The sequence below is a fragment of the Theropithecus gelada genome, chromosome 15 (assembly GCF_003255815.1).
Source record: "Theropithecus gelada isolate Dixy chromosome 15, Tgel_1.0, whole genome shotgun sequence".
In the NCBI taxonomy this organism is placed as follows: domain Eukaryota; kingdom Metazoa; phylum Chordata; class Mammalia; order Primates; family Cercopithecidae; genus Theropithecus; species Theropithecus gelada.
In genome coordinates, this window is record NC_037683.1 from 19,834,697 (window position 1) to 19,860,912 (window position 26,216).

Below are 26,216 nucleotides of genomic sequence, written 5' to 3' on the forward strand. Positions count from 1 at the left end.
CAGAGTACACTAGGCCAGAGTTAAGACCTGGCATAACCTTAAAGCCAAGTCATCCCATAAACTTGAATGATTATTTATCCTCTCTGAGCCTCAAGCAAGGAGCTTTGACCAGATCCCCTCCAATATGCCTGTGAGTGCTACAATTCTATGCTTTTGTGATATTACAACCATTAAAAATTCTGTCTATATCTACATTGATGAAATATAGGAGAAGATTTCTAAATCTAACCTAAGGTTAAGTGTACTTATATAAAAGTTGATGTCTTATTTCAGTTTCAACTATAATACATGTTTCCAGAACTTATAAAACTCTCATTAATATGTTTTCAGAGCTTTTAGGACTTTATATATAGTCTTTTTTTTTTTCTTTTTTGAGTCAGAATCTGGCTCTGTCACCCAGGCTCGAGTACAGTGGTGCAATCTTGGCTCACTGCACCCTCTGCCTCCGGGTTCAAGCAATTCTCCTGCCTCAGCCTCCTGAGTAGCTGGGATTAAAGGCGTCTACCACCACACCTGGTTAATTTTTGTATTTTTAGTAGGGACGGGGTTTCACCATATTGGCCAGGCTGGTCTCGAACTCCTGACCTCAGGTGATCCACCCACCTCGGCCTCCTAAAGTGCTGGGATTACAGGCATGAGCCACTGTGCCCAGCCTATGTATAGTCTTTAACAAAACAAACAAAAGCAAAATGACAGTTTCTGTTTTATACATATGTGTGCTGCATAATGACATTTTCATCAATGATGGACCACATATGCAACGGTGATCCTATAAGATTATAATACCATATTTTTGCTGTAACTTTTCTGTGTTTAGATATGCTTAGATGTACAAATACTTGCCATTGCATTACAGTTGTCTGCAGTATTCTGTTCAGTAACATGCTGTACAGGTTTGTAACGTAGGAATAATAGGCCATACTATATAGTCTAGATGTGTAGTAAGTTATACCATCTAGATTAGTGTAAGTACACTCCACGACGGTCACACAACAAAGTCACCTAACAGCATACTTCTCAGAACATAGCCCTATTGTTAAGCAATATCTAATAATCATAATTTTGGTAAATGGCCACAAAATTTATGTTTGTAGAAATATATTCATTGAGATGTACAATGTCTAAGATTCAGATTGTTTTCCAATATTTGTTTTGCTTTTTTTTTGAGAGACGGAGTTTTGTTCGTGTTGCCCAGGCTGGAGTGCAATGGCGCAGTCTCAGCTCACTGCAATCTCCACCTCCCGGGTTCAAGCAATTCTCCTGCCTCAGCCTCCCAAGTAGCTGGGATTACACGCACCCGCCACCATGCCTGGCTAATAATATTTGCTTATTATAAGCAGAATTTTAATAAATAATCTAGTCCATATGTTGTTTTTCTTTTTGGAGGGAGGATTTGGCTTTTATTTCTCTTAACTTTTTTTTTAATTTTTAAATTTGTATGGGTAAATAGTATTTAAGGGGTACATGAGATACTTTGATACAGGAATGCAATAAGTAATAATCACATCATGGAAAATGGGGTATCTATCCCCTGAGGTATTTCTCCTTTGTTTTATAAACAATCCAATTATACTCTTTTAGTTACTTTTAAATGTACAATTAAATTATTATTGACTATAGTCACCCTGTTGTGCTATCAAGTACTAAGTCTTATTCATTCTATTTTTTGTACCCATAAACCATCCCCACATCCCCCACAGCCTCCTACTACCCTTCCCAGCCTTCTACTCTCTATCTCCATGAGTTAAATTGTTTTGATTTTTAGCACCCACAAGTAAGTGCGAACATGCAAATTTTGTCTTTCTGTGCCTGACTTATTTCACTTAACATAATGAACTCCAGTTCCATCCATATTGTTGCAAATGAGAGGATCTCATTCTTTTCATGGCTGAGTAGTACTCCATTGTGTATATGCACCACATTTTCTTTATCCATTCATCTGTTGATGGACATTTATGTTGCTTCCAAATCCTGACTATTTTTAACAGTGCAGCAACAAATATGGGAATACAGCTATCTCTTCAACGTACTGATTTTCTTTCTTTTGGATATATGCCCAGCAGTGGGATTGCCAGATCATATGGTAGCTCTATTCTTTGTTTTTTGAGGAAACTCCAAACTGTTCTCCATAATGGTTATAGTAATTTACATCCCCACTAACAGGGTACAAGTGTTCCCTTTTCTCCACATCCCGTCCAGCATTTGTTATTGCCTGTCTTTTGAATAAAAACCATTTTCATTGATATGAGATGATATTTCATTGTAGTTTTGATTGCATTTCTCTGGTGATTACTGATGTTGAGCACGTTTTCACATGCCTTTTTGCCATTTCTGTGTCTTCTTTAGAGAAATGTTTATTCAAATCTTTTGCCCATTTTTAAGTGGGAGTATTACTTTTTTTTTCCTGTAGAGTTGTTTGAACTCCTTATATATTCTGGTTATTAATCTCTTGTCAGATGGGTAGCTGCAAGTATTTTCTCCTATTCTGTGGGTTGTCTCCTTACTTTATTGATTCCTTTGCTGTGCAGAAGCTCTTTAACTTGATGTGATCCCATTTGTCCATTTTGGCTTTGGTTGTCTGTATAGTGGGGTATACTCAAGAAACTTTTGCCCAGATCAATGTCCTGGAGAATTTTCCCAGTGTTTTCCTATAGCAGTTTTATAGTTAGAGGTCTTAGAGTTAAGTCTTTAATCCATTTTTATTTGAGTTTTGTAATATGGCAAGAGATAAGGGTCACATTTCATTCTTCTGCATATGGATAACCAGTTTTCCGAGCACCATTAATTGAAGAGACTGTCCTTTCTCCAATGTATGTTCTTGGCACCTTTGTCAAAAATGAGTTCACTGTAGGTGTGTGGATTTGTCTGGGTTCTCTATTCTGTTCCATAAGTCTATATGTCTGCTTTTATGCCAGTACCATGCTGTTTTGGTTACTATAGCTCTATAGTATAATTTGAAGTCAGGTAATGTGATTCCTCCAGTTGTTTTCTTTTTGCTCAGGATTGCTTTGGCTATTCTGGTCTTTTGTAGTTCCATATGAATTTTAGGATTTTTTTTTTTTGTATTTCTGTGAAGAATGTTATTGGTATTTTCATAGAGACTGCATTGAATCAGTAGATTGCTTTGGGTAGTTTGGACATTTTAACAGTATTGATTCTTCCAATCCATGAACATGGAAAAATTTTCCATTTTTTTTGTGTGTCCTCTTGAATTTCTTTCATTGGTGTTTTATAGTTTTCATTGTAGGTATCTTTTACTTCTTTGGTTAATTCCTAGGTATTTAATTTTATTTGTGGCTATTGTAAATGGTATTACTTTTTAAATTTCTTTTTCACATTGTTCATTATTGACATATAGAAATGCTACCGATTTTTGTGTGTTGATTTTATATCCTGCAACTTTACTGAATTCATTTAGCAGTTCTAATAGTTTTTTGGTGGAGTCTTCAGGTTTTTCCAAATATATGATCATATCATTTGCATACAAGGATAATTTGACTTCTTGCTTTCTAGTTTGGATGACCTTTATTTCCTTCTCTTGTCTAATTGTCCAGCCTGGGTGACAGAGCGAGACTCTGTCTCAAAAAAAAAAAAAAACAAAAACTATAAAGACCTTAGGATTTTTCCACTAATAGCATTGGCAAAACAAAGCATTAAATATCTTTAATGATTTGTTTCTTAAATTGCTAAATGTTTAGTATTTCTGAGGGCTTCCAGCGCACTAGGACTTGCCTAGAAATTGCCATCCTTGTGGCCTAGACTGCCCCTCAAGTTAACCTAGGGCCCTAGAGCACTCCAGTCCATAGTGGGGAGGCTTACTGGAACTCAAGCTCCAACCACTGGGATGAGCGATCCCCCTCTGGCTAGGGCCAGTCCAAATACTCTCTCCGTGGGCAGACATCAGCTGAGTACAGCCTGGTTTGCTTTCCACTGTGACAGTGCAGCACTGAGTTCGATGCAAAGCCACAGAATCACTGCGCTGTCCCTCTCCCAACAAATAGATTCTCCATGTTTCACAGTCACTGCTAGGGGATATGGGAGGAGTGGCATTGGTGCTTCAAGACTATCTTTCTTGCTCTCTTCAATGTCTCTTTCAGTGATGTAAAGTCAAAACCAGGTACTGTGATTGCTCACCTGATTTTCGGTTCTTGTGATGGTACTTTTTGTGTGTAGTTAGTTGTTAAAATTTAGTGTACCAACAGGAAATAAATGGTGTAGGCTTCTATTCAGCCATCTTGCTCTCCCCTCTCATATATTTTTTCATTTTTCGGTTTTTCAACTATAATCATCTGGTTTGGCTTCAGCTGGATAGAAGTCTCTCTCTGCAGCCCCCTCCTTCCTGGAACTCTGCCCCTCATTCCAGACAACTTGGCCTTGCAAAACTCCCATCTCTGTTGCCACAAGTCTTCAAAATCATCAGGCTCTCCTTGTATTCCTCTCCCTGCCCTAATCTGTAAACTGCCTCTAGGCAGTAAGCTGGGGCAATTTCAGGTTCCACCTAATTGTTTCCTTTCTCTCAGAGATCACAGTTCTGCTTATGCTCTAATGTCTGAAAACTGTTATTTTGCATACCATGTTTGGTTTTCTATTAATGTGTCTTAGATGAAAACAGAAGTTCTGTCCATTTTTATTAAAGTAAATATAAACAAATTACCAAGTTAAAGAAGGCAGAGAATCATATAAAGCCTCCTTTTTTTCTGTTATAAACACAATTATTACAATTATACAAGTGCAAACAACTTTACAGACTGATCAATATCTTGTATAATCTCAGGAATACTAAACATTTAGCAACTTAAGAAACAAATCATTAAAGATATTTAATGCTTTGTTTTGCCAATGCGATTAGTGGAAAAATCCTAAGGCCTTTATAGTCTTTTTGTTTGTTTGTTTTTTGTTTTTTTGAGACAGAGTCTCGCTCTGTCACCCAGGCCGGAGTGCAGTGGTGCAATCGAGGCTCACTACAACCTCTACCTCCCAGGTTCAAGTCATTCTCGTGCCTCAGCCTCCTGAGTAGCTGGGACTACAGACACTCACCATCATGCCCAGCTAATTTTTGTGTTTTTAGTAGAGATGGGGTTTCAACATGTTGGCCAGGCTGGTCTCGAATTCCTGACCTGAGGTGATCTGCCCACCTCAGCCTCCCAAAGTTCTGGGATTACAAGCATGAGCAATGCACCCTGCCTATAGTTCTATTTTGGAAGCATTAAACAAAATGTTTTATTTATCTTTCAGAAAATGCTCAAGTTACAGATTAATGGCCATATTTTAAAATTCACCTATAAGTAGAATTTATATTGTTTTTCCATAATTGAATATGATTTTTTTATCCAGACATGAAGACCCTGTTACCAGTAAGCAAGCCAGAAATTCGGAGTTATTTTCCAGAAAGCTGGTTATGGGAAGTTCATCTTGTTCCCAGAAGGTATTATACTTCTCTCATGTTTCCTTGAAAGAAATGTGGATAATGCAAGTATTATGGCCAAAAATCTGGAAACTACCCATTTCCCAATAGCTTGCATAAGAGTTAAGATGATCCTGCAATTTGATCAAATTTTGTTTTGTTTTGCTTTGCTTTTTTAAATTTTTATTTTTTGATGTACATTGCACTGGTGATTGGCTCCAGGTCAGAATGAAGAAGGGTACTATTCCATTTAATTTTATTTGACTTCAGTACACATTTACTACACACAACTATGTGCTATGCACTATATTAAGCTACTATTTTTATCCTAAAATACCTGTACTATAAAACAAACATTAATAAACAGGAAGAAAGGTTCTTTTCTTTTTGAAGTTTTTTATTCAACACATTTTAAGGAAACACTTCCTCTATATCACTGAAAACAGTGATGTACTGAGTCCTCGAGCCATACTCTTCTTAGGTGGGCTTAAAGCACTGGTTTTCCAATGAGAAGGCAAGGAATGAGTTCAAAGCCCTGCAATTGTCTCCTCATGCATCTCCTTGTTTCTATCCTTGTCTTCTCTAATCCTTCTTCCACACAATTGTTGTCCATTTCATCTGACATTACCCATTAGCTAGCAGGTCCTCTAGTAAACCTTCTGGCCACTGCTCCCCACCCTACCAGTGATTGGATTAATTACACCCTCAATTAACCCTGTTGTGTGAATCACATTGTATTATAATGACTTCTTTACTTTCCTGTCTTACACATTAAAATGTAAATACCTCAAGGACGTGAACTAAATTCAGATTACTGCTTTATATGCAGGACTTGGCCTAGGATACTGAAAATAAATGTATTGAACGAATGCACACTGCCTCTTAACTCTTATAATGCCTTATTGGTACAATTATTACAATGCAATATAATTTATTGACTTAACTATTTCTTCCACTAGATTGTAAACTGCCTGAGAGCAGGACTATATCTTACCAGTGCTGTTTACTCAGTACTCAGCACTATACTTGATACAAAGTTGGTAGACAATAGCTGTAAATAAATATACAAGCTTAATCATAATCAGCAGTTTTTAGTTATGTCAGCTTTGTTTTGAGCAGTGCTAACATGAATCACTTTGCTTCCCTATTTTAGAATATACTCACGACATAGTTTTTTCTTTGTTTTGTATGCTTGGATTTTGCAATGTTTCAAAGGCATCCTGCTGAACTTGAATTCTCATCATAGAGGTGCAATGTCTAAAAACATGAAATATATAGGAGAGTCACTGAATATATTTTTCTTGATGAGGTTTTCCTTAATGATGTGATTTCATCACGTGAGTTTTTTTCTTTCTCTAAAGTAGTTTGGAGCAAAAATACTGTTAATGGATGTCTCTGTTAAGTTGGGCTAATCAATATTCCACTGTATTTGAATATCAACATTTTAACTTCCAGAAAACAGTTGCAGTTTGCCCTACCTGATTCTGTAACTACCTGGGAAATTCAAGGTGTTGGCATTTCAAACAGTGGTAAGCAGGCTTAAGTGATATATGCATTTAAATAGTGATATGATTAGCAAGATGTAATTCTTTGTTAGTATCTATTTAGTGTACCCAGAACTTACATGGTAGTAATTTTTTAAAAATATTCTTTTTTTATGTATTACCAAAAGACTTGGATGTGCCCAAATCTTACATATTGATTTCTCCTTTCACTCCTCTCTTTTTTTTCCTGTTTCCCTTTTTTGTAAATGAAGAAGGGGTCTCGCAATGTTATCCAAGCTGGTCTCAGACTCCTGGTTTCAAGCAACCTTCCCACGTCCGCCTTCCAAAGTGCTGGGTTTACAGCTTGAGCCACTGCACCCAACCTCAAGTCTTTATTTTCCTTCACTTTTCTCACTGACTGGTAGCTTGTGTAGCCTTAGAAACAAACAAATGACCTCTCTTGGGCTGATCTTTGTGATGATTAAGTGCAGATGCTTTCCAAATAATTTCAGGAATGGTTTTGTTTGTTGTTTGCTACTTTTGTTTTAAAATCTTGGTTTCCACAATCAAAATATTATACTCATTAAAAAAGGAGCCAATAATGAATATCTAAAAAGATTTGGTACATTAGTTAATAAGCATTCTCATGCCTTAAATAGAATTAACTATTTGTTGAACAAATGAAGTTTTCTGTTAATACTAATTATTATTGAAATTAAGATCAATGAATAGAAAATTCAAGGGCATGAAGTGAGAGTTCAGAGAAAAACATGATCTAGTATTCTTTTTTCCTTGAAGTAAAGCAAATGTGAGAAATTTTAATACCAATAAAGCATTATAGGGATTTCCTAATATGATTCTACTTCGCTTCCACTTTGGGCTGAAGGTATATGTGTTGCTGATACTATTAAGGCAAAGGTGTTCAAAGATGTCTTCCTGGAAATGAATATACCATATTCTGTTGTACGAGGAGAACAGGTCCAGTTGAAAGGAACTGTTTACAACTATAGGACTTCTGGGATGCAGGTAAGTAGGTATTAATATTTATGCGATAAAGGAAACATTCTCTGGTTTTTTGAGAATTCTATTAGTGGAATTACCATACACAAAAAAAGTAAAATTTCAACTCAGTTCAGCAATAGAAACCAAACACTTAAAATGAGCATTGTACTAGATGTGTAGGTATGTGAATTAAAGGGATGAAGAAAGGAGGAAGGACAAGTAGGTATTCACGTAACTTCAATTGAAAGAATAAATTGTATAAGATAATCCATGTGCTATGGAAGTCTAGAGAAGGATGAATTCATATTTAGTTCCTTTATTTGCCTATACTCAGAGTTCCTTGATCTCCTTGATTCTAACAACCCTTTCCTTTCCTCCATTTTAGCCATTCATACTCATCTTCACTTTATAGAGCTTATCATCCTCTCTGAAACCTTGATTTCAGACATCTCACATCTCACCATCCAGTGACAACCTCCTTCCTGTCCTAACTCATTAACCAGATTACTTCCATAGCTCTGGGCCAGCAGCATCACTGAAACCTTCAATCCATTAACGCAATCCCTTTTATTGTCCATTACTTCCCTGCTCTTTTTACTTTACTCCTTGTTCAGGTTAGAATTCACGAGCCATCATTAAAACCACACTGACTAAAATTATGCCAACTCCCTGGATCCTTTCTCACTCCAGGATACAATTCCAACCATGATTGGACCCACTATTTATCTTCTCTTTGCCAGCACACCCCTAAAGAGAATTATATGATAGGCTGACTGATTTGATTTGAAAATCACAATCACAAAACTTTGCATGATGATTCAATGTGTTCCAAAATTCTAGCTACATTTTTTTAAAACACTAACTTTATTCTTAGAGATTAGAATTTCAGTGGTTTCCTAAAATTTTGCTTACATACCCTCTTGTTTTGGAAAAACTAAGTACCCCTCTGACACTTTTTTTTTTTTTTGAGATGGAGTCTCGCCCTGCCCTTTGACACATTTTAAAATTGGCATGTAAAATTTTTATCATACATTTTTTAAAAGATGGCAGTCTATTACTTTTGAAATATTTAAATATCGATATCTTAAAATAAAACTGTTTTATCAGACTTATGTATAGCAGAGTCCAAATACCATAGCAAACAATTTTGTAAATGCTCAAATAAGCTCTTTTTTTTTTTTTTTGAGATCAAGTCTTGCTCTGTCGCCCAGGCTGGAATGCAGTGGTGTGATCTCGGCTCACTGCAACCTCCTCCTCCCCTGTTCAAGCGATTCTCATGACTCAGCCTCCTGAGTAGCTAGGATTACAGGTGCATGCCACCAGGGTTGGCTAATTTTTGTATTTTTAGTAGAGACAGGTTTCACCATGTTGGCCAGGCTGGTCTCGAACTCCTGACCTCAAGTGACCCACCCGCCTTAGCCTCCCAAAGTGCTGGGATTACAAGCATGAGCCACTGCTCCTGGGCTCAGACAAGCTCTTAACAACAGATTACATATCATTCCTTTTCCTCAATGAATCGTATTTCCGTTTTACTCCCCTAATGTTATATATTTTATGCTTGAATTTTTTTCTGTTGATCACCTTATTATATTTTAATGAACAAAAATATGCATATACATTGAAAATGAAATATTTTAAAATTTCATGATTGTAAAATTCCAAGTATCAAATGATATGTGGATTTAGGTATCATTACAAATATTATTATTAGTATACTATTGATAAAATAACATACACATTTCTAAAGTTATTAAATGTAAAATATAAAATTTTATTTAAAAATTATCTTCTCGGCTGGGAGTGGTGGCTCACGCCTGTAATCCCAACACTTTGGGAGGCCAAGGCATGCGGATCACGAGGTCAGGAGATCAAGACCATCCTGGCGAACACGGTGAAACCCCATCTTTATTAAAAATACAAAAAAACTAGCCAGGCATGGTGGTGGGCGCCTCTAGTCCCAGCTACTCGGGAGGCTGAGGCAGGAGAATGGAGTGAACCCGGGAGGCGGAGCTTGCAGTGAGCTGAGATTGCACCACTGCACGCCAGCCTGGGTGACAGAGCAAGACTCTGTCTCAAAAAAAAAAAAAAAAAATTATCTTCTCATTAGATAAATGAAACTTTTCTCTCAATTGGCTTCATAGTTATGGATAAACGTTATTTACTGTTAGAAATGAGAGAGGGTTTGGCATAATTCTGTTCTTATTTTTCATTTTTATAGAGGTAGGCATTGCTGTTTAACCCAATATTATCAGGAAGGTTGATAAAATAAAAATATTGTCAATTTTATTACCCCTTTATCAATATATTTTAATCTTATGTCTTGGAACTTCACATTTAGCTTATTCAATTTATGTAATACATTTGCCATATAATCTAACTGGAAAAATCAGTCCTCATTGATAAAATAATCAGCCAAAATCAGACGTACTTTTTGTCATAGAAATGCCAATTTCATTTTTCAATCCAATTCATGTTAAGAAATGTCACTCTTTTTTTTCACAATTTTAATTTTCAGTAAAAATGAACTTTTCCATATAAACTTATTTCATCAGGTAATGCTACATATCACACAATGCACACACAAATTTTACTTGGCCACAGGATGTAAATGGGGAATAAACTTAAGTAATCAATTTACCACACTGATAATATTTTTTTTTTTTCTTTTTTTGAGACAGAGTCTCCCTCTGTCACCCAGGCTGGAGCGCAATGGTTCACTGCAACCTCCGCTTCCCAAGTTCACGCCATTCTCCTGCCTCAGCCTTCCAAGTAGCTGGGATTACAGGCATGTTCCACCTCGCCTGGCTAATTTTTGTATTTTTAGTAGAGACAGGGTTTCACCATATTGTCCAGGCTGGTCTCAAACTCCTGATTTTGTGATCCACCTACCTCAGCCTCCCAAAGTGCTGAAATTATAGGCATGAGCCACTGTGCCCGACCAGTATTATCTTATTTTTATAGAAATAAAATCAAAATGTTACTTATTTCTCTTCCTTAGAATTTACTCACAGGGTTTGCATAAATCCTATGAATCATGCCACCATCTTCAGCCCTGTGGAATTACCCTCCCTTGTCTGGAGAAGGACCTCGATTAAGCCAGAAAGTTGCCTTTACATTGTTGCTTTCAAATCCACTAGCTTTTCTGCAGACAGAATGCTTCGTGAATTTTAGATAATCATAATTCAGATGGAGATACCAAAGGCCATTTCTCCATCAAGTTCCTGTAGTGGTTTTTATGTCTCAAAATCCCAATTCAAGATTGGTTTGAAGCCTGGAAACTGAGATACTAAGACAGTCGGACCATCTCATCAAAACAGACTGAGCATAATTTTATAACTCACACTGATCTTGGCTACCAAAGGATTTTGGTAGATGATTAAGGAGGTGCCACTCTTAAACCATTTAAATTGTAATTTAAGATAGACACATAAATCGGTGGGCATAACAGATGGGTAAGGCACAGAGGCCACAGCCAAACTCTGCTCAACTGTAGGATTGACATCAGCAGGGGCTCCTCTGCTCACCTAGTCTTAGACATATAAAATAGGTTTGTATATGTGTATATATATATGTGTGTATATATGTGTGTGTGTATATATATATGTATATATATACACTGCCTCAGCAATTTGTGTTTCCACCAATAATATTATCAGAGACATCCTTTCATATCAGTATATACAGATTTACTTCATTACTTTAATGGCTGCACAGTAATTCACATGGTGGGTACACTATAATTTTTTGAACCGTGTTTCTATTAAAGACATTTGGGTTGTTTCCAGGTTTTCACTATTATAACTGATTTTGCAAAGTCTCCATTTATGCATACATATCTTCCTACACGTATATTTCTGTAGAATAGATGTTTTGTCTTGGAGTGAACTAACTGGGCTAAAGGGCATGGACATTTTACCTTCTGATAATAAATATTGCCATAATTATCTTCCGAAAGAGCTACATCAATTGACATTCTTACCAACTGTATGCAGGTAGCCTTGATCCCTCGCATTCTTATAATTTGGGGGAATAAACATTTTTTCTTTTACTCATACAAGGAACACTTATACAGAAATTGAAATGAATGGACTAGATAACTACATGCATCATTTTGATTAAAGCTCAAAAATGTAACATTGCTGAAAAAAGCAAATGGCAGCATAATATATATACACAATGAATACAACTACATAATATTTAAAAACATGAAAGACAGCACTATATATTGTTTGGTAATACACATAAAATTTTTGCCAAGTTGACAGACACAAGTGATAAGTCACTGATGTTTCTATTTCCCTACCCTGATTTCTAGCAATGTAGAACCTCATTTCATTTGTCTGTTGGCCATTTGTATTTCTTCTGTCATGTATTCTATGATATCCTATATACTACTTTAATATCCTTTCTTTTGCTTTCCATTGAGTTGCTTTTTTCTGGGGTAAGTTACCTAGCTTCTTCTTGCTTAGTTTCCTCATCTGAAAAATGGGATGATAATAGTATCTATTTCATAGTTGAAGATTAAATGAGCTAATTCATGTAAATATAGTACTTGGCCAATAGTGAGTACTCAACAAATGTACTTATTATTGTCTACAGGAGCACTTTCTATGTTATAGCTATAAATCCTTTATTGATTATAAATGTTGCTGGTATTTAATCTGCTACTTGTCTTTAACTTTGTTATTAGTGTTTTTAATTTGTATGTTATAAAATCCGTAGATCTTTTCCTTTATGTCATTTGAATTTTGTGTTTTTGGAAATTCTTTCTCACTGCAAGTTTTAAAAATGTTTTTCTACAAAATACTGCATGTTCTCACTTATAAGTGGGAGCTAAACATTGAGTATATATGGACACAAAGAAGGGAACAACAGACACCAGGGCCTACTTGAGGGTGGAGGGTGAGAGAAGGGTAAAGATCAAAAAACGACCAATTAGGTACTATGCTTACTACCTGAATGATGAAAGAATCTGCACACCAAACCCCTGCGACACGCAATTTACCTATACAAGAGACCTGCACATGTGCCCCTGAACCCAAAATAAAAGTTTTTCTGAAAAATTGTTTTTTCCGTATTTTCTATAGTACTTTTATAGCTTTCTGCGAGCATTTAGATTTTTTTATCTGAAATAAGGATCTAATCCCAAATAGCCAGTTGATCCAGCAGTATTTGTTAAGGAATTCATGCTTTTCCAACTGATTTAAAATGTCATCTTGCCCCCATATATATTGAATTTCCATATATGTGGATTTATATATTCTCTATTTATAGATTTATATTTATAGATTCTCTCCTTTGTTTTGTATTTATAGGTTCTCTCCTCTGTTTTGTTTACATCAGTATCACACTGATTTAAAGTACCATAGATTTGTGGTTATATTGTATATCTATTAGGCAAGTACTCTCTGGTATTCTTATTTTTCAAATGTTTTTGATGTTGCTATTCTTACACATTTACTCTGCCAGATAAACTTTGGAATTAGTTCATTGAATTCTCCTTTAAAAGTTATAATAGGTTTTTCATAGGTACTGTCCTGAATTTATAAATTAATAAAGGGAAATTGACCTGCCATACTGAATCTTTTACATCTTTTTATCCTTTTGCTTTATGAACTAAATCAGGGTCAGCAATTTATGGACCATGGGGCAAATCTAGCCTGCCATCTCTTTTGTATGTCCTTTACAGTGACACAATTACATATAACTTGACAGCATTTTTTTTTTTTCTTTTTTTTTTTTGAGACAGAGTCTCACCCCCTCACCCAGGCTGAAGTGCAATGGCAAGATCTCGGCTTACTGCAAGCTCCGCCTGTCGGGTTCAAGCGATTCTCCTGCCTCAGCCTCCCAAGTAGCTGGGATTACAGGTGCACACCGCCACGCCCAGCCAACTTGATGGCATTTTAAAGTGTTGTGCTTATCACTATACTGCCATATTTTGTTGAATCTTTAAATTATCAGTGCATTTCCATCATATCAAAATAAGAAACAAGTACATCTGTGATATTTTGGGGTTAGTTCCTGTTAATTACCTTTCATCTTGAGTGTGGGTTACACTTCCCTATTTCTTTTTATCTAGTAATTTTGGATTGAACCTTGGACTTTATTGATAAAAAATTATAAATACTCTGGATTCTATTACATTCCTCTGAAGATTTCGTGTGTGTGTGTGTGTGTGTGTGTGTGTGTGTGTGTGTGTTAGCAGGCAGTTGACTGGATTCATTTCCAAACTCTGAAATCTCAGTTCAGTATTTTTGCCGTAGCTGGATGCTAGAAATCTGTGCTGTGCATAAGTAAAGAGTCAGCCAGGTTTGAGCAAGGATTATACACAGAACTTGGAGCTCCTTCACTACTCAGCTGTGGTAACTATTCCCTACTTTGTCCTCTAGTTCCTAAACCAGTATGATGTCAGGTTCTACTGGGGTTTTAGCCACTCCAAGGCACCAATGGGCCTGCCCTCAGGGTAAAGCTATAAAAAACAGGACACTTATTGAGTGTCATTCCTTTCTCCCAAGGGTCACTTTCCTTCCCACTCTCTATTATCTGCAGGTAGTTTGTTTGTTTTAATATATATCTTGTCTAGAGTTTGTGGTTATTTTTACAGAAGGGTCGCCCAATAAAAGCTATTTGGCTATTACTGAAACCAGAACTACTGTTTTTTTATATTTTCCATCAGTTTCAAAAGTTCCTTTTAGTCTCAATTTACTAAGAGTTTTTGTAATTCTATTATGCTGAATTGTATTAAATGACTCTTCTATATCTATCCTCCCCCACCCTCCCCTGCTGTTCTAAGGAAATCATTGGCCGCAGGTGATCCAATAGTCTTTTGCTCTGGCTTCTCCCACCCTGGTGGTTGTCTCCCAAGAAGATAGTTAAGAGGGAAAAGGAACTTTCTATTTTCATGAACTTCCTCAAAATTAGTGGTTGAATAGCTGGTGCTCTCTCTTGTTTACCTGCTTGATTTATTCTGGATTTTATGGCTTTATTCTTTTGGGTATAGTTCTCAATTCTATCAGTTCACCAGAATTTGGAGGGAAGATGAAAAATGTTCACTATTTGAGCCAGAAGTCGGTGGGCACTATTATAATTCCTGTTACAAAGATGAGGAAATGGAGGATTAGAGTGTTCATGCAACCAGTTTCCATCACCAGTTAATAAGAGGAAGGCCAAAATTTGAATCCAGGTCTTTCTGGAGCCAGAGTTTAGTTGTAAAATGGGGTACAAATGGGAAGTTGATAAAATTAGAAAAATAAGCTGGAGCATAATGGGCAGGGCCTTGAATGCCGATATAGGGAATTTTCAGTCTTTGATGAAACCGTCATTTATTGAATACCAGAGGCCAGATATAAAAATGAGTAAGATGAAAATGAACAAGTATCTGAGCCTAAGGCTCCCACTATCTGAAATACAAACCATGTAAAGAGACAGAGTAATAAGTGCTATCACAATAGCATGAGCTCTGTACCTAATTTAGTAGGTAACAGTCTAAGAATAGTAAGATGTTTCTGAGACAGTGTTGACATTTCTAGACATCTCTTTGCATTGCTAAACTCTACAGCGACTTGTGTGTCTATGTTAGGAAATCTGAAATGAACTTTCTCCTGTGCCTTAAAATCTAAGGGATTATTTTAAGGTAAACTTTGTTAGAGATAAAATATTTCGAGTCCAGGCATGGATTACAGCATCATGCCTGTAATTCCAGCACATTGGGAGGCTGAGGTGGGCGGATCGCCTGAGATCAGAAGTTCAAGATCAGTCTGGCCAACATGGAGAAACCCCGCCTCTACTAAAACTATAAAAATTAGCTGGGTGTGGCAGCGCATGCTTGTAATCCCAGCTATTTGGGAAGCTGAGGCAGGAGAATTGCTTGAATCCAGGAGGCAGAGGTTGCAGTGAGCTGAGATCATGCAGCTGCACTCCAGCCTGGGTGACAACCCAAGACTGTGTCTCAAAAAAAAAAAAAAAAAGGTATTTTGATATAATTCTTCACTCGTATTTCAGTTCTGTGTTAAAATGTCTGCTGTGGAGGGAATCTGCACTTCGGAAAGCCCAGTCATTGATCATCAGGGCACAAAGTCCTCCAAATGTGTGCGCCAGAAAGTAGAGGGCTCCTCTAATCACTTGGTGACCTTTACTGTGCTTCCTCTGGAAATTGGCCTTCAGAACATCAATTTCTCACTGGAGACTTCGTTTGGAAAAGAAATCTTAGTAAAATCGTTACGAGTGGTGGTAAGAAAAGCATACTTCAATAACTTATGCTTAAATTATTGCAAAAAAGAGACACAGAAAGAAGGGGAGGGGGAAACAATAGTGTAAATTTAACAAAACATTAAGCATTAAGGAATCTGGATGGAGGTTATTCTAGATGTTTTTTGTACTATTCTTGCAATTTTTCTATACGTCTGAAATTGTGCTTAAAAATTTTTAATAAAACAATAACATTTTTCTTGTAGAAAATATAAAATACTGAAAAACGACAGATAAATAAAAATCATCGATAATTCCCATACCCAGAGATATCTAATTTTAACAATTGGTACAAGTCTTTTTTTGGTACACAGGTACAATTGATACACAGGCTTTTTTTTTCCCTTTAATACATTCAGAAAATGTGTCTTGAAATCTATGTGCCAGACATTATGCAAGGAACTGGAGATAAAACAATAAATAAGACATGGCCCTTGAATTTAAAGAACTTACGGTCTAGAAAACTTTCCATTGTATAAACAAATAAACAGGCCGAAAAAAGAAGAAAAGTGTCATTTGTTAAAGTACAGGTTACCCACAGTCTGTTAATTGTATTCGTTATTAACATTAATATTTTTATATAAGTATGATTTACCAATTAAAAATAATAGTACTTTTTAAAGGACGAGATTCTTGCTAAGGGTCATATGGCCAGTTAACGACAGATTGGATTTCCTGGTTCTTCACTCTCCAAGTTCTGTTTTCAGCTATGAAATTCACTTCAGTAAACATGTACCGACTTATTTTGTGCAAAGCACATTCCCATGCATCCTTGAATTGTGGCTCCATGCAAACTCTGGAGCCAGGCTGCCTGGCCTTGAATCTTGGCTCCATCACCTCCTAGCAGTGTGACAGTGTTACTTGATTTCCATGTGTGTCAGTCTCCTCATCTGTCAAATGGGAGTAATAACAGCACCAACCTCATAGAGGTTTTTAGAAGTTAAATGAGTTAATACATATAAAGCACTTAGAACAATTATCTGAGCTTATAAATAACTTCTTTTTAAGCATTTGCTCTGGTCAGTATGCAAATAGCCATAAAATCTTATTGCTGCTTATATCCATGTAAGTATTTATAGTATTTATACATAGTTTACCTTTTCCAAGAAAAATAATTTTTCAGTTTGAAAAGTGGTCCAGAAAAGTTGATCCAGGGAATTCAGGTTATATAAACGTAATTATGTTTTTAACTGAATGTTTTCTGCCTTTATTTTAGCCAGAAGGTGTCAAAAGGGAAAGCTATTCTGGTATTACTTTGGATCCTAGGGGTATTTATGGTAGGCAAAATGATTTTTTATTTTGTATGTTATCTTTTGCTTTAGAAGTTAAAGTGTGTATGTAACCTAAAACACTATTTTTCAGAATGTGAATTGTCTAGAATCAAAAGTATCCACTTCTGTCTGGGGGCAGTGGCTCATGCCTGTAATTCTAGCGCTTTGGGAGGCTGAGGTGGGTGGATCATTTGAGGTCAGGAGTTTGAGACCAGCCCGGCCAACATAGTGAAACCCTGCCTCTACTAAAAATACAAAAATTAGCTGGACATGGTGGTGGGCGCCTGTAGTCCCAGCTATTTGAGAAGCTGAGGCAGGAGAATCCCCTGAACCTGCGAGGTGGAAGTTGCAGTGAGCTGAGATCATGCCACTGCACTCCAGCTTGGGCGACAGAGCGAGACTCTGTGTCAAAAAAAAAAAAGGATTCACTTCTTAGATCACTATCTTTCTTGATAGCATTGTAGTACAACTACTATAATCTGAATGACTGAGACACAACAATAATAATTCTATTAATTTTGAATGCAAGGCCTCGAAATAGTAATAATTGCATGACTTCCCTTATGGATTATATTCATTATCCATCACAATAATAATTTATAATATATTATTATTGAGCCAACAGTCCAAAGAACACCTAAGAAAAAGTCATTTACATAATTAACATGCATTATTTGAAAACATAATCTGATTAATCACTTAACAAACCCATTCCTCGTTGCTCCTGCTTCCCTACTTTTCCTTCAACTGAGATATTCCAAATCTTCTCAAAGCTAGAATTTTGCAAACATTTGAGCACTTAAGGCCTAAATACATATACATGTATTTATGGAATTTAGGATGTGGCCATTCTTCTCTTTTCAACTAAAGAAGACAGATTACTGTAGTCCTTATTAAATGCTTACAATTTATCTTAATGTTGTATCAATAATTTTTGTTTTATTTCAGTGATATAGCAATGGGGAAAATTTACTTACAGATCATGATCACTATCGTCAGTGTCTTTCCTCTGGGAAAGCAAAGAATTAATACCCTTTACACTTTAATTCAGCTGAGTATCATGAACTGAGGAGTGTTATTTCAGTAGACTAGTAAAAAGAAAAATCCATCTATGTACATGTGTCCACATGCTTACTTGTTTCTCCAATTTTTCCTTCACACAGACCTCCTCCTAGCCTGCTCATTTTGAATGATCTATGGGTAGAGATATTACAAGTTTTGAGGGTTTTAGCCTCATGCAATTATATCAAGCCTCAAAAACCACTGTGTCCTTGGCTTCTCTTGGTTTTTTTTTTTTTTCCACCACACATGCTTCCTATACTGACATTATTGCAAACAGTTTTCCAGAGTAGTCTTGTCTCACTCATCTAGGTGTGAACATCAAGACCACAGGATAGGAACAATCTTTTATCTGGGAATAAATCTCTCTAGGGAAAATCTGGGTTAAAAACAAAAATCTATGCCTCTTTCCAATCTTCTCATATGACTTTTTTCCCTTAACATTTTAGGAAACTTAGATTTAGGCAGCTTTCCTGATTTCTAGAGAGCTAAAGAGAAAAAAGATAAAAATTCTGTTCAGCTTATTTCAGATATTTTATTAAATACTTCTAATATTTACTTATTTTTTTTTGCCGGGCGGGGGAACAAGGTCTCGCTCTGTTGCCCAAGCTGGAGTGCAGTGGCACCATGTCAGCTCACTGGAACCTCCACCTCCTGATTTCAAGCGGTTCTCCTGCCTCAGCCTCTGGAGTAGCTGGGATTACAAGCACTCACCACCATGCCTGGCTAATTTTTATATTTTTAGTAGAGACAGGGTTTCACCATGTTGGCCAGGTTGGTCTGGGACTCCTTACTTCAAGTGATCCACCAGCCTTGACCTCCCAAAATGCTGGGACTACAGGCGTGAGCCACTGTGCCCGGCCTACTTCTAATATTTATATATTGAAGTTGCTATACAAGTATGATACTTTACAGGGTTCAGTTAAAATTTTAAAAAAAAAAAACTAAAATGTATTTGGAAAAATAAATGGACAATAATGTTAAAGGAAATCTGAAAAAATATATCAATGAGGGAGAACAAACTGTATATAGTAATTAAAATTGTGTGATACCAGCTTAAAAAAAGATTAAACACAGAGAATCAATGCTTAAGACTAGCTCTAGTCTTTAGTTTCTGCTTTCTGTCCCTGATAAGCCCTTTTCTCCCAACTCTTCTCATATCTCAAATGCAGAGAGTTAAGTTTCTCACTCCCTCACTTCCTGACACACCATCCTCATTGGTTTAGGCAGGCCCCTCTCATTTTATTTTTTCCTTCATCCCCGACCCCATTCCCATTCCCCTTCCTCCAAATGTACCCACTCAAATGTGTTTGCTATATACTTTTGAATAGAAAGGTAATGTTGTTTTGTATGTGTGTATCTTTTTAATATATGTATATGTAACATTGTGCTATAGATCCTATTCTATGTCTTAAGTTGTTACACTCAAGGCTTAGCTTTAAAGAAATATCTCTATTGTTATAGGTATACTTAATTCATTTTTCTTACGTAGAATTTCAAAACATGTTCCCTCACCATTTTATCCATCACTGTATATACAATATATTTCTCTTGAAAAATCCGTGTTAGCATTTACCTGGACTGTATATCCAGGAGCTGGGTCAAAGGGTATATACATATTTAATGCCATTTAGTCCTGTCATATTGCCCTTCAGAATGGTTATTCTTCCATTAGCAGTGCGTGAGGGTTCTCGTCTCTCCACAACCTCACCAACACTTGTCTCTCTAAAATGTGGCATTTTTAATGGGTATAAAGCAATATCTCATTATTGTTTTAATTTGGATTCTTCTGGTTACTAATGATTTTAAGCATTTCTTCACATACTTGTCCATTTGGGTTTCCCATCTGTCAATTGCCTATTTCTTTTTTTTTTTTTTTTTTTGAGACGGAGTCTTGCTCTGTGCCCCAGGCTGGAGTGCAGTGGCGCGATCTCGGCTCACTGCAAGCTCCGCCTCCCGGGTTCACGCCATTCTCCCGCCTCAGCCTCCCGAGTAGCTGAGACTACAGGCGCCCGCCACCACGCCCGGCTAGTTTTTTGTATTTTTAGTAGAGACGGGGTTTCACCATGTTAGCCAGGATAGTCTCGATCTCCTGACCTCGTGATCCACCCGCCTCGGCCTCCCAAAGTGCTGGGATTACAGGCTTGAGCCACCGCGCCCGGCCTCAATTGCCTATTTCTATCTTTTGCACGTTTTTAAATTTTCCATGTGGGTTATCTTTTTAAAATTTCTTCTTGATTTTATTTCTGACATACCTCTTTGAGCAACAACAAGCCTTCATGGGTTTTGAAAAGGAATTCTTTATTGTGATGTAGTCAAATCCATCATAATTTCATCTTATGGTTATATATTTTTGAGGTAATCTTTAAGAGGTCTTTCTGTACTCTTAGTTCACAAAAATATTGCTGGATATTTTATTCTGTTAATTTTATAGATTTGACTTTAAAATGTTTTAATCTATCTGGAACCTGCCTTTTTATGTGATGTCTTGATGGGTCTTTTATTTGTGACCACAGACAAGGAGTAAAATTAACTTCTCTTAGTTTTAACTTTCTTTTTAACCTTTTCCACCTTGTAGTAGAGTTGCCAATGGAATTGAAATAGTCAAGAGCATGTTTCAATGGAGAAAATGGTGAAGGAGCAAATCTAGATAATCTGATGGCTATCTGTAATAAGTGTCATATATTGAGCATGAATTGTATGCCAGGTTCTTTGTCTATATTATTTTATCCCACAAAAATCCTTTGAGGAAAATATTGTTATCTCCATTTAACTGATTAACAAATTGAGGCTAAGAAAGGTTGTATCTTGCCCAGTGCCACATACATAGTAAGGTGTTTTTGAACTTCATGCTCTTTCACTCAAACAGCAAACTTCTTAAATGTCTTCACTGAGTTTTATTTTGATATATCCTCCGCATTTATCAAGGGTTAATGAAGAAAGAAGTTTTATGAGGAATGCTCCTGCATTTTTAGGAAAGCCACGTGGCTTGTCCATTACATTGTAAAATGTGACTCACTTTTCTTTATCATCTTCCATATGCCAGGGTCTGTGCTAAGTGCTGGGACTACAGCTTTCCCGGAATGATAAATGATCCCTGCCCCCAAAGCGCTTTCTTCGCAGGACAATGGGAGGTGGATTCTCTTTGTGGTGACTAGTGTGGGCTCTGCAGCAAAACTTCCAGAGTTCAAATTGCAGCTCCACTTGTACTAGTTCTGGGACCTTGAACGCACCACTTTCTAAGCCTCAATTTCCTCATCTATAAAATTAAAATAACAAAAATAGACCTAACGTAGAGGATTGTTGTGAGAATCGAATGCAATAATTCATTTAAAGAGCTTAGTAGCATGCTTGGTACTCTATCAGTAGAATGATCAATGTTATCTTTTTTGGACATAAACCAGTGATTACAGTAGAAAAATTATCTGATACCAGTATGCTAAAACTCTGTTGTTTTGCTCATAGATTAAAAAGTATCAAAACTAGACGGGGAAGGGAAGGTGGAAAGAATTTCAGGTCATACTTCCCTGTGGAGCTAATGTTCAATATATAGTTGATTAAGAAATTACATGTTAGTTATTCTTAGCTTTCAGTTCCAGGAACAATTTTCTCTCTTTGGGCAAGCTGGCATGCTATATTTTGCTGGTGAATAAGATTTATATAACCTACTTATTTCACATCTTATAATGACCAGGAAGCTTACAGCCAAATTTAATACTTTGTTTAATAAGATTATACAAGCCTAGGATTTGATTAAAGTCCTTGATGATTGTTAACTTTCTTTTAAATTTTTAATAGTCTAATTATAAGTCTTTTATTTTGAAAAATTCTTTGAAAGTGATACATTGTAAATAATCTGCAAATAGTCTTCCCCTGGAAACTCTATATAAATCCAAATTTTCTAAATTACAGGTACCATGAGCAGACGAAAGGAGTTCCCATACAGGATACCATTAGATTTGGTCCCCAAAACAGAAATCAAAAGGATTTTGAGTGTAAAAGGTAAATTAACAACGCCATTTTTAGTTCTCACTTCACTTGGTGCTTCAAACAAAAATCAAATATCCTCATGATTATTCTGTTTCTCCACTTTTGTGTTCAGTAGCACACACAAATCTACCTTTAGGAGTGCTCCACCCCTACCCACCCCCCACTTTCAAACCTTTGATCACTTTTCCCACTATCTTCTTCCAACTGCCTGATTTACGTAGAGATTCATTCTCCTCCAGTGGAGGGTAGGGACTGTCATTGGCTCAAAGATGTCTCCAAAATGGGGGTCCAGTTGCTTCTAGACTTAAAGAACTTTCCATGGTCTTAGTGGCCAGTCCTGCTCCAGAGAAGGCCTGTGGCCTGCACATGGCCTAGAGAGAACAGCACTGCTCTACTGAAATACTGGTCCCAGAGGGGTTGTCTTAGTCCATTTATGCTGCCATAACAAAACAACAAAATTTGTAAATAATACAAATTTATTTCTCACAGTTCTGGAGGCTGGGAAATCCAAGATCAAGGCACCAAGAGACTGGGTGTTTGGCAAGGGCCGCTGTCTGTTTCCATGAGGACATATGTTGCTGTATCCTCCTGTGGCAGAAAGTGGAAAGGCAAAAGGGTGAAAAGGGGTGAACAACTTCCTCACACCTCATCTATAAGATTATTAATCCCACTCATTAGGGCGGAGCCATCATAACCTAATCACCTCTCAAAAAGCCCCACCTTCTAAAACTATCACCTTGATAATTAGGCTTCAGTATATGAATTTTGGAGAGACATATACATTCAAACCATAGCAGGGGTTCTCCTCCCCTCGAATACATTTGCAGAAGTGATATTTGCACAAGTGACTAGGTTTTCCCTAGTCTCCAGGCTTTACAATTCAATAACATATTACTGAACGATAGAATGTCCTGACTACACTTTACCTCAGATAAAACCCTAGAATCACAAAATGCTAGTACTGGAAAGGATCTTTTTGATTATGTGCAACCCTATTGTTGGATATAAAAGAAAGTGGCATGTCCAAGGTTGCACAGTGAGTTATAGACAGAGTCACATCAAGCACTCCCTGTTCAGGCTCTTTGCTTTGCTTCCTGGAAGGAATTGGTAAATATGGTTTATGATGTCTAAAGCTATCAGGTTGAATGACAACTAATTTGCCATGTTCTCTTGCAGCAATCAGTCCACTGTATTACATTACCTACCACCATATTTTAGTGATTTTTAAAGTCTTTATTTTTGTTTGTTTCTTTCATATTCATGTTCCTAACCAGATCTTTTTTTCTGACCCCGTTTCTGAGAAACAAGTACTGCCTAGATAAAAAGGGAATAACCATCTCTAGATGATTGTTCTTCTCTCTTGAGAACATATTGTTAGAAGTTAATAAAGGCTGGGCGCGGTGGCTCACGCCTGTAATCCCAGCACTTTGGGAGGCCGAGGCGGGTGGATCACGAGGTCAGCAGATAGAGACCATCCTGGCGAACACGGTGAAACCCCATCTCTACTAAAAATATAAAAAATTAGCCGGCCATGGTGGCGGTCGCCTGTAGTCCCAGCTACTGGGGAGGCTGAGGCAGGAGAATGGCTTGAACCCGGGAGGCGGAGCTTGCAGTGGGTGGAGATCGCGCCACTGCACTCCAGCCTGGGAGACACAGTGAGCCTCCGTCTCAAAAAAAAAAAAAAAGAAAAAGAAATGAATAAAAAGCGGTGTGTCTACTTTGATCTTTTTTGTTTCAGGACTGCTTGTAGGTGAGATCTTGTCTGCAGTTCTAAGTCGGGAAGGCATCAATATCCTAACCCACCTCCCCAAAGGGAGTGCAGAGGCGGAGCTGATGAGCGTTGTCCCGGTATTCTATGTTTTTCACTACCTGGAAACAGGAAATCATTGGAACATTTTTCATTCCGACCCATTAATTGAAAAGCGGAACCTGGAGAAAAAATTAAAAGAAGGTAAAAAAAAAATGTATTTCACATAAAAATTGGGTGATTTTAAACTAATATTTTTATTAAACTAATATTTAAGTTGTGAATTATAGAAAACTTTATAAGAGAATTTTAGCAAAAAAATCATGAGATGCACTCTACTATATAAATAAATATTATTTCTGTAGCATTTTGGCTTAACTTACCAAAATGCCTGGATGAGAGACAAGGCGCCTGCATTCCAAACTACAGAACACTTCCTTCCTTTTTGAATGAGATCAGAATGTTCTACTTGATAATTCCCAATTCAGGCAATTCATATGCTTCCTTTGAGAAGTTCAATGCTGGCCACAGAGCATATGCTTGCTGCCCAACACCAAAGGAAGCTTACCATTCTCAGGGGCTGATACAGTGTTTTTTGAGTAGAAAGGGAGGTCTGTGAAGCACTGTGTTCTTTTTCTTGTGCCTCTTAGGGATGGTGAGCATTATGTCCTACAGAAATGCTGACTATTCTTACAGCGTGTGGAAGGGTGGCAGTGCTAGCACTTGGTAAGTAGAAGATTTTGAATTGCATTTTCATATAGTGGTTAATTAACTAAAGAATAATAATCACAATGGAAACTCCATTCCTCCAGTTGCTCAGGCTAAAAGCCTCGTCATCCTTCACTCCTCTGTTTCTCTTACAATTCACATCTGATCCAGCAGATACGGATTCAAAATATATCCTGAATTTGACTACTTCTCACCAACTCCACCACACCATCCTGTTCCAGGACACCTTCCTCTCCCACCTGGATTCTTGCACTAGTCTCCCTTAGTCGTCTAGGTTCAGCCCTTGATCCTCTTCAGTCTATACTCAACACAGCAACTGAAGTGACCCTGTTAAAACATATGTTAGATCATGCCACTCTGAACCATTTAGGAGCTTCCCATCTTACCCAGAGTAAAAACCAAAATTTTTATTGTGATTTACAAAAGCTCTATATGATCTGGCTCCAGCTCATGTCTCCTCCTTTATCTCCTATACTCTCTTTCGCTCCAATTCAGCCCCACTGGCCTTCCTCAAACACACCAGGCATGCTTCCATCTCAGGGCCTTTGCACTGTTTTCTCAGTCTGGAATACTCCTCCTTAGGTATCAGCATGACTGGCTCTCATATTTCCCTCAGGTCTTTACCAAATGTCACCTCAGGGAGGCCTCTGCTATATCATAATGTCTAAAATTGCAACCCACTCCCCTCCCAACACCTCATATCGTTTCTTTTCTCCTCAGCATGATTACTAATGTTCTTGCTTATTCCACTATTATCTCCCCCACTGGAATGTAAGCTCCATGTGGGAAGTGCTAAGTATCCCTAGTGCCGGGTACCTACCTGGCACATAGTAGATGCTCAATAAGTATTTATTCAATGAAACATAACTTCCAAAATTCTGATGATTTGAGGGAAAGATAGTCTGAATTAATTAAGGGTCCATATGGCAGTCTATTTTCAAAAAATACTGGCTGGGCATGGTGGCTCACGCCTGTAGTCCCAGCACTTTGGGAGGCCAAGGCAGGCAGACCATGAGGTCAAGAGATCGAGACCATCCTGGCCAACATGGTGAAACCCCATCTCTACTAAAAATACAAAAATTAGCTGGGCATAGTGGCAAGTGCCTGTAGTCCCAGCTACTCAGGAGGCTGAGGCAGGAGAATCGCTTAAACCCAGGAGGCGAGGGTTACAGTGAGCCAAGATCACACCACTGCACTGCAGCCCGGGTGACAGAATGAGACTCTGTCTCAAAAAAAAAAAACGAAGTAACCATCGTGCTATGACAAAATATTTAATAAAAGCG

At 37.3% G+C, this 26,216-nt stretch overlaps 1 protein-coding gene across 2 annotated transcripts in view; it reads left to right on the forward strand.

Moving 5' to 3' along the window:
- Positions 1-26,216, forward strand: part of C5 (complement C5) — a 99,201-nt gene that overhangs the window by 36,803 nt on the left and 36,182 nt on the right. The window contains exons 18-25 of one of the 2 annotated variants that reach the window (XM_025358789.1): positions 5,335-5,425; positions 6,860-6,933; positions 7,775-7,914; positions 15,892-16,119; positions 17,354-17,414; positions 22,380-22,469; positions 24,196-24,408; positions 24,855-24,930. In XM_025358789.1, coding sequence (XP_025214574.1) covers positions 5,335-5,425; positions 6,860-6,933; positions 7,775-7,914; positions 15,892-16,119; positions 17,354-17,414; positions 22,380-22,469; positions 24,196-24,408; positions 24,855-24,930 — 973 coding nt within the window. Of the gene's footprint in view, positions 1-5,334; positions 5,426-6,859; positions 6,934-7,774; positions 7,915-13,639; positions 14,012-15,891; positions 16,120-17,353; positions 17,415-22,379; positions 22,470-24,195; positions 24,409-24,854; positions 24,931-26,216 lie in introns of those variants that run through there. The other variant, XM_025358790.1, reaches the window with a different exon arrangement.